The sequence below is a fragment of the Oncorhynchus clarkii genome, chromosome 15 (assembly GCF_045791955.1).
Source record: "Oncorhynchus clarkii lewisi isolate Uvic-CL-2024 chromosome 15, UVic_Ocla_1.0, whole genome shotgun sequence".
NCBI classification, from domain to species: domain Eukaryota; kingdom Metazoa; phylum Chordata; class Actinopteri; order Salmoniformes; family Salmonidae; genus Oncorhynchus; species Oncorhynchus clarkii.
In genome coordinates, this window is record NC_092161.1 from 31,016,068 (window position 1) to 31,025,869 (window position 9,802).

General features: G+C 43.4%; 1 protein-coding gene across 1 annotated transcript; it reads left to right on the forward strand.

Annotated features, from left to right (window-relative positions):
• Positions 1-672: 672 nt before the first annotated feature.
• On the forward strand, positions 673-7,533 carry LOC139367206 (atypical chemokine receptor 4b). The gene is made up of 2 exons (XM_071105396.1): positions 673-791; positions 5,881-7,533. Exon 2 carries the CDS (start codon positions 5,893-5,895, stop codon positions 7,036-7,038), a length of 1,146 nt encoding a protein of 381 aa, XP_070961497.1. The 5' UTR covers positions 673-791; positions 5,881-5,892; the 3' UTR covers positions 7,039-7,533.
• Positions 7,534-9,802: the final 2,269 nt, after the last annotated feature.

A 9,802-nucleotide genomic window follows, 5' to 3' on the forward strand; every position in this document is an offset into this window, starting at 1 on the left:
AAAACATCAACAGAACGTCACCAGGGAGCAGGAGGAGTGTTTCAAAGCCTATTCTCATTTTCTCAAATAATCTTTGCCACGGGCAGAAAGCAATTAGCTCGTCACAACACCTCGATAAACAGAGCGTGTTGGTCTTTAACAGCCGAACTAAAACAAATCCCAGAGGTTCCAGTTAATACGATTTTTCTCTCTTTTCATCTCAGATTTTATAGACACCCTGTGAAGAAAGGGAGAACTTGGCCCACAGGCAATTAGCTCTCCTGTCAATAATGGGCAATAAAGAGCCATTTTCTATCACATAAAGAAAACATTCATATATATACGAAAGACCTTCAAATGTAAAGTGATAATTGTCATATCATTTATCGGCAATTGTACCTCTAAAAATACATTCGCGTGGTGTTGTGTCCCTGCTACACAGATGTCATAACATCTGGAGACTTGACACATGTCAGTACTGAGGTCAAAATATCACTCTTCTCAATGATGGTGTATACACACGCACACCAGGAGAGCCCTTTCGTACTGATTTCTTATCTAACACTGAAGGGTGAGCCTTTAGCTTACTCTCTCTCTCACACACACACACACACACACACACACACACACACACAGAGGTGTTTCCAGACTCTGTTGGGTCATTGTAGGGAATAGAGGTGGAGCAATATAGTTAAAAAATGGGCTGAGACAAACTAAGAGTAGCACCATACTTGTTTAGAAATTGCCATACCACTGGATGTCTCCTCTGTCAACATTTCTACATCTCCCACATCCACACGAAGACACCAAGGGTAAGACTCAATTGGCTCCTCTGTTGACAGTTTCATTGTCAAAATTGAAAGTTGAAACAAAACATTTCAAATTGAATTACTTGAAAGTTGTTTAAAGTATTTATAGCCTATGTGATGACAAACATAATCCTACTTCTGTTTCCTTGTTCCCTCAATTGCCTAGCGTTTACAGTTTAGGATTCTAGTGAGGGGAGTGACATTTCTAGAAAGACAATGACTCATGTGTTCTGTAGTTCAATTGTCTGAACAGTGATTGTAAGGACTTTTGAAGTTCAAAGTCCTCTGTGTTTACGATTTAGCCTCAACCTGATAATAATTATGCTGAAGTAATAATGATTAACATACTGCATAGACTATATGAAGTGACAAGACATAATGCACATTGCACATCATGTCAGTACAATTTTCTCAGCTTCTCTGTCTACTATCTTCTCTGAAAAGTTGGCATATTCAGTCTGGCAGAACATCTGCAATAACAAATTCGTTTTTGATGGGTTTCTCATCATTTATTTCTCAGGGCTTCAATATCTCGTAGTTAACGGGAGACGGAATTTGAATATGTGTTTTTGGCCTTAAATCACTGACAGAGATCTCACTCAGTAGAACAGCTGGGGAAACTTCAGCTGAATATTGGAGATATTTGGACATGAGACAAGATGTTTTGTAGGAACACCGACAGCTTCTCGTCTCCGTCTCTCACTAGCAGCCCGTCGTTGGATAACGTCATAGACCTGGAAGCTATCCTAAAAACCTAGCGTACGTTATTGAACTGAGGCGGCAAAGACAGAGAAGCCTCAGCTATAGTAATTATCTGTAGGACGTTAAAGCGCCCGTCAATAGCAAACACATGTGATACACACCTTCTCTTAGAAAAAAACGTTGGGCTGTTTGCCCAGTTAACAGAGAATCATTCACGGATCCACACAAGTGACGATAATTTGAGGTCATACACTTACCTCACATTGAACCCAAACAGAGTTTCTGGTATTTCCTGGCAGTGTCAGCACAATGAGTCAGTCTGAATAGGGAACAGCAGGGTCATGATGGAGTTGTCTCTCTGGGCATGTCCTTCCTTACACACTGTGATAATATACAAATGCACACGTGCACCCACACACAGGTGTATGGATCTAATCTTCAGAGCTCTACCGTCACACTATCTACATATTTACATCTGCAGTAAGGGAATGAAAATACCTTGATAAGCGTCTCGGAAAATCTATTCTAACATCTCAAGACTATCAATCAATCAAATGTATTTATAAAGCCCTTTTACATCAGGCAATGTCAAAGTGCCTTACAGAAACCCAGCCTAAAACCCCAAACAGCAAGCAATGCAGATGTAGAAGCACGGTGGCTAGTAAAAACTCCCTAGAAAGGCCAGAACCTAGGAAGAAACCTAGAGAGGAACCAGGCTCTGAGGGGTGGCCAATCCTCTTCTGGCTGTGCCGAGTTGAGATCAGAGGCGGAAAAAGTACTCAATTGTCATACTTGAGTAAAAGTAAAGATACCTTAATATAAAATGACTCAAGTAAAAGTGAAAGTAACCCAGTAAAATACTAGAGTAAAAGTCTAAAAGTATCAGATTTGACTTAAGTACTTTACTTAGATTTGACTTAAGTACTTAAGTACAGAGGTGGAAAAGTACTCATTTGTCATACATAAAGATACATGCTTCAAACTCATCAAACTCCTTATATAACCAGACGGCACAATTTCCTTTTTTATTCCTTTTTTTGACAGCCAGGGGCACACTCCAACACTCAGACATAATTTAGAAAGGAAGCATTTATATTTAGTCCACCAGATCAGAGGCAGTAAAGATGACCAGGGATGTTCTCTTGATACGTGTGTGAATTGGACCCTTTTCCTGCCCTGCTAAGCATTCAAATTGTAACTAGTACTATTGGGTGTCAGGGAAAACGTATGGAGTAAAAAGTTCATACTTTTCTTTAGGAATGTGGTGAAGTAAAAGTAGTCAAAAATTGAAATAGTAAAGTAATGAACAGATACCCCAAAGTACTACTTAAGTAGTACTTTAAAGTATGTTTTACTTAAGTACTTTAAACCACTAGTTGAGATATGACTGCACAGAACACTATGGGGCAGTGTCCCAGACACAGATTAAGCCTAGTCCTGAACTAAAAAAGAATGGACGATGGAGAATCCTCAATTGAATGTTTTTATTTGTCCAGGGCTATGCTCAATCTGTGTCTGGGAAAGAGTTTTCAGGGATAGTCACTTTCTCCAGAGGGAAAGGAAAATTGTTCTGTTGGGCGTACTGGTGTGCAAGCGGTTCCAACTGACAGGTTTTGTGAGAGAAATCAAGTGAGATATTCCTAACAAGGAGTTTATTGTTCACAGTAGAGCTGGCTGATATGGACGAAAATCCATATGGCGATAAACTGCATGAATTGATGCGGTAACGATAGAAGTTTATAACATTAATGTGCCCCACAGTTTTTTATTTATTATCCTTTAAACTACTACTAGTATTTTGATGGTTGTAGCCATCAATTGTCCCATTAACAAATCACCCATATTAGCGAACTTATTTAATTTCATACTTCACATTTCTCTAGTATAGACTACTTATCATAATGAACGATATCGGTCAAAATGACTGCGCTAAGTGATCCGCATGGTCGGTGTCATTAATGTTCGGTTATCGCTTCAGCTCTATTTCACACGCACGTAACGTTATGCATATACGCACACACCACCTCCTCCCCCTGTCAAGCATTGGCTACAAAATCTACACACAACATCCGAATAACCCCTACGGGTCAGAAAGAGGGACTAAAAGCAGTGAGGAGGGGGGGATAACAGGAACAGATAGTTGTTGACAACTTGGATCGTCATGCTGTTATTGGCTGTAAGGGCATTACAGCTTTCAGATGGATGGCCATTCTCTAGTTCATATTATTTGGGAACAGCATGGTCCTTAAGGGGTTGTCTGTCTGGGCACATCCTCACACATCAATCTGTGATAACACACCACACACACACATGCGCCCACACACACACAATAGGACAGGCACTGGTGTATGGATCTAATCTTCAGAGCTCTACTGTCACGCTATCTACATCTGCAGTAAGGGAATGCAAACACCTTGAGAAATCTCTCTCTGGCTTCTAGTAGAGCAATACCAAACATCTGGCCCATCCACACCATCAGACTGATAAGTACTGCGCTTACACACACTGGTTCAAAGACAGAATAGATTTTCAGAGACGAGCTAACGTCTCAAGACTAAACAGATATGAATGTACAGAACATTGTGCAGACACAGTGTCCCAGACACAGATTAAGCCTAGTCCTGAACTAAAAAAGAATGGACGATGGAGAACCTCAATCCAGGGCTAGGCTCAATCTGTGTCTGGGAAACTGCCCAGAGTGTTTAAAGAAAGATGAATCTGATTTTTCAGGGATAGTCACCTTTTCCAGAGGGAAAGGAATATTGTTGTGTTGGGCGTACCGGTGTGCAAGCAGTTCCAACTGAAAGGTTTTGTTCTAGAAATCAAGTGACATATTCCTAACGAGAGGGAGCTTATTGTTCACAGTAGAGCTGGCTGATATGGACGAAAAATCCATATCGCGATAAATTTCCTGAATTGATGTGATAACGATGAATAGAAGTTTGTAACATGAATGTGCCCCACAGTCTTTCATATTATACCGAGTGGCGCAGCGGTTTAAGGCACTGCATCTCAGTGCTAAAGCCGTCACTACAAACCCTGGTTTGATTCCAGGCTGTATCACAACTGGCTGTGATTGGGAGTCCCATAGGGCGGCGCACAAGTTGTTAGGGTTTGGGCAAGGCAGGCCGTCATTGTAAATAAGAATTTGTTCTTAACTGACTTGCCTAGTTAAAAAAATTAACTAGGCAAGTCAGTTAAGAAACAATTCTTATTTACAATGACGGCCTACCAGGGAACAGTGATTTAACTTCCTTGTTCAGGGGTAGAACAACAGAATTTTACCTTGTAAGCTCGGGGATTCGATCCAGCAACATTTAAGTTACTGGCCCAATGCTCTAACCACTAGGCTACCTGCCACGCCATATAGGTTAAATAAAAAAATATACACTACTGGTCAAGGGTTTTTCTTTATTTTGACTATTTTCTACATTGTAGAATAATAGTGAAGACATCAAAACTATGAACTAACACATTATGGAATCATGTAGTTACCAAAAAAGTGTTAAACAAATCAAAATATATTTTAGATTTGAGATTCTTCAAATAGCTACCCTTTGACTTGATGACAGCTTTGCACTCTTGGCATTCTCTCAACCAGCTTCACCTGGAATGCTTTTCCAACAGTCTTGAAGGAGTTCCCACATATGCTTTCCGTCACTCTGCAGTCCGACTCATCCCAAACCATCTCAATTGAAAATAGTAAATAGTAAAAATAAAGAAAAACCCTTGAATGAGTAGGTGTTCTAAAACTTTTGACCAGTAGTGTATATATATTTATATTTTTTAAATTGCCCATTAACTAATCACCCATATTTAATTTCAAACTTCACGTCTCTACAATAGGCTACTTATCATAATGAGCGATATCAGCAAAATGCCTGCGATAAGTCATCGGTATGGTCGGTGTCGCTTCAGCTCTATTTCACACGCACGTAACGGTATGCATATACGCACACACCCACTCCTCCCCCTGTCAAGTATTGGCTGCAAATTCTACACACAACATCCAAACAACCCCTACGGATCAGAAAGAGGGACTTAAAGCAGTGAGGAGGGGGGATAACAGGAACAGATAGTTGTTGACAACTTGGATCGTCATGCTGTTATTGGCTGTAAGTGCATTGCAACTTTCAGATGGATGGCCATTCTCTAGTTCTCTCCTAATAGACGCGTTCTGATAAAATACATATTTGATATTATTTAATACATTCTGTCCAAATTATGTGAAAGAGAAAAATCATTTCATCCAACAAGTCCTGTCTAGAACAGAAAAAAAAGTGATCTTGTCAACGGATCTCGTTTAAGGTAACACAATGCAGCAGCAGAGACTAAACTGACTTGACATCATTCGTAACATACCATGTCCCTTTATTCCCTTACTTCTCAGAGAACAGAGAGGATGGAGATGGATGAAGAGGACTACAACTACGACTTTGGGAACTCCAGCTCCAACGACAGTGACGACTACGATGACTACCACTCGGTGTGCGACAAAGCCGCGGTGCGTTCCTTTGGCCGTCTCTTCCTGCCCGTGGTCTATGGCTTGGCCCTGGTGGTGGGCGTGGCGGGCAACGCCCTAGTCGTGGTGGTGTACGCGTCGCCGCGGCGACTGCGGACGCTGACGGACGTGTGCATCCTGAATCTCGCTGTGGCTGATTTACTCCTCCTCTTCACGCTGCCCTTCTGGGCAGCTGATGCCGTGCACGGCTGGCAGATTGACGTGGCCGCCTGCAAGCTCACCTCCTTCCTCTACACCACCAACTTCAGCTGCGGTATGCTGCTGCTAGCCTGTATTAGTGTGGACCGATATCGGGCACTGGCACACAATGCTGGAGGCCGGGCTGGGAGTGGCCCACGGGCCAGGAGACAATGGATATTAGTGTGTGTCGTTGTGTGGACCACAGCTATTTGCTTGGGCCTGCCTGACATGGTGTTCTTCACGGTGAAGAACACATCCCACCGGCTGGCTTGCACAGCCATCTACCCCAGCAGCATGGCACGACCGGCCAAGGCTGCCTTGGAGCTGCTGGAGGTGCTGCTGAGCTTCCTGCTGCCTTTCCTGGTAATGGTGGTGTGTTACTGCTTGGTTGGCCGGGCGCTGGTTAGGGTCGGAGCCGGGGTGCGCAGGGAGAAGAGGTGGCGGGCCCTGCGGGTGCTGCTGGCCGTGGTGGGGGTGTTCCTGTTTACCCAGCTGCCCTACAACCTGGTGAAGCTGTGGCGGACGCTGGACGTCATCTACGGCCTGGTGACCGACTGTGACCTCAGTAAAGGTCTGGACCAGGCTCTCCAGGTGACGGAGAGCCTGGCGCTCACACACTGCTGCATCAACCCAATGCTCTACACCTTCATAGGCTCCTCCTTCAGAGGGTACGTCCTCAGGGTCGCCAAGAGCCTAGGACAGCGCCTCGGGGGGAGAATGCGCGGTGGTCGCCATGGCAACGAGGAGCCTGCTGTGGAGATCTCGCTCAATACACACAATTCCGCCGGGCACACACACTCACACTCTGTTTCGGAGGACGAGGACACCAGCACCTTCACCATCTAACATGTCTAAAAACTCAGAAGTCTCATCATGGTAACCAAAAAGGGCTAATGCACAAACACTTCTACTGGATTTTCTAGGGGCAATCTGAGATTCAATCAGCAACAAAGCAGTCCATCAAGCGTATATTTTGGAATTCTGATTGGGTAACACAGTTGAACTAAGCTCATGAGGCATTTCTAAGTTAGCCAATTATTCAAGAAGAATCTATCATCAAGTTTCAAGGTCCAAAAACGAATGTGTACCAATCACAGATCGCCCCTTAAGCAGTTGCTCTATACCAGTATTACCAGAAGCCTGTGCTATACATAAGTTACTGTTAAGTTAACTTGATATCTAGATAAATGTCTGTATTTGTATCGTTTAGTAATGTATTATTTAGTATCTAGTCAATCTTTAGTATTGCATAAGCTTTTGTAAATAAAACAAGTTGTTTTTATGTAACCCCCCCCCCATTATTTCCCTGTATATGACATCCATCTGAAATAAATCTCAAAATCAGAAGGAATGGCTCTCTCAGGCTCATGTTCTTACAACTCTCATCACATCCTATTCAATCTCACACAGCACATGGCGCCTACAGATCAGAAGCATCTGATTCCAATGTTTTCTGTGGCTTTGAGAGAGAAGAAAGCAGGCCGACTGATTGAGCAGCGGGTTGCCAGAGAGCTCCACAAAAGAGTGAGAAGTCGACAGGGAGAGGAGAGAGAGGGCTTCCATCCGGCCATCACACAGGCAGGAAGACACTCCAGGCAGGAAGACACTGCACAACCAGCGGGGATCTGTTTTGAGCCTGCATCCCAAATGGAACCCTACTCCCTACATAGTGCACTACTTTCTTTTACCAGAGCCCTATGGGGGTGCCATTTGGGACGCACCCCCATGAAGGGGATTCCAGCATTTAAATGACCCTGCCTGTCCTCTCATGTTCCCTCCGTTTAAATAAGCTGGACTTAAAAAGTGCAACAGGGGTTTGATGTTGAGTGCAATCCATTGAACAGTGGTGAACCATTTCAGCATGGCCATTTATCCTCTTCCTTTAAAACTCATCTTCAAAAAGAACTTTTATCTGAAACTCTTTGAAATCGATCGTACACGTCACATCGCATTGAAGTCCTTTGACAAAATGGCGAATATAAAACGAAATTAAACTAGCTAAATGTATTCCATGAATAACAAAATTGGGCCCCCGAAAGCATAGTGAGATGCATTGTGTGGTGGAGAGAGTTAAACAGTGTCTCAATGAAAAGCTTTTTCCACAGGAATGAGTCACTCAGAGGATCGTCTTAAAGTGGAAAAAATTCCCCAGAACTGGAGCCACCATAGATAGGCCATAGATCATAAAAGTCCTAGCTAATGTCCTCAGTGTTTACCTCCTATTCTCTTACAGAACCTTTTAGTCATATCCTCTCCTCTGTAATGACTGGGGTCTGTGCCCCCAAATGGCACCCTATTCCCTATATAGTGCACTACTTTTAACCATGGCCCTGGTCAAAAGTAGTGCACTATAAGGAATAGGGGTGCCATTTGGGATGCACAATGTTGGGATTGGTGGGTAAACACATCAGTTAAGTGTGTGGTTGGTTGTGGAGGGATAAACTCAGGACAAGAGAGTGAATCACAGTCTCTTCACACAGCAATACCCTCAACTCCTCCGCTGTCTCCCAAATCACTTAGAATGACTGATTGGTTGCTGAGGGGAATGGGAAGTGAATGGTGCATCAGTGTAATCCGCTTCAGACTTCAAATGTGAGGCACAAGACGAGACTACACATTAGGGTCTTTAACCTGAAAGCTGGCTAGAGACTAGATGATTTTTGGCCTGTCTGCGGGCTCCCGACGAGCACTTTTTTACAACAATGCCGAAGTTCAGCCTGATTATCGAATCACTCTCCTGAGGTAGTGTCGTTAGGTGTAAGCCTCATACCGAGAACCAGCTCGGTGCGATTTGGCTTGACTGACTAGTTAAATGTGATAGGTTCTCCGATATTAAGATAAAACGATTAAGGGTGTGTCAGGTGAGCAAGAGTTGCAGACTACACCCTAAACCGTCAAGTGTGCGGTTAGAGCTACACCTGTGCGTAGGTAAACAGACTTATCTATAAATGTATCTATCTATACTATACGTATCTATATTGTTTATTCCACACTAAGATCAACTTCTCCTTTGACTTTCTCTCTTTCCTCATCCATCTCTTCGTCCTTCGCTGTTCTACTCTTTCCCACTCTCTGTCGTTACTGCTTTCTACTTTGCTATCTCCTGTCATTTTTTCCCCTACTCTATCCATCTTATGGAGAGGCCTAAAAGTACAATACAAGCCAGGATAAGAGCACAACAGTTGAGCTATAAAGCAAAACCAGGCTGTTGAGTGGCATTAAAGTATAATTTGCTACGCAGAGCTTCCAAATGGCAAAGAGCTCAACCAATTCCATAGCGTCTTGCTAATGAGCGAGAGGAAAACGACAAAAAACAGCCATTCAGCACCACGTAGTCGTCATTCATGATATCACATCACAGGACCTATCTTTCAATAAACACAGTTCCGCCTGGATTTGAATACATGTCCAGGCTTACATGGAGTCGGGAGCCCAGACGGTGTACATCTCAGATAAAGTCTGCTCCCAAAGTCATCCAGATAGAGTATTGTGATGATGGAAAACGTGTGTGTGTGTGGTCACCGTAGCCTCCAGATAAGAGGCTCACCATGGGTCTGGGAGTAAATTACCACATCCCTCGGACTGTGTTATGGCTAAAAGATCCATCACC

What these genes read in the sequence shown, in the direction of transcription:
- LOC139367206 (XM_071105396.1), top strand. Translation starts at nt 5,893, where the DNA reads ATGGAGATGGATGAAGAGGACTACAACTACGACTTTGGGAACTCCAGC.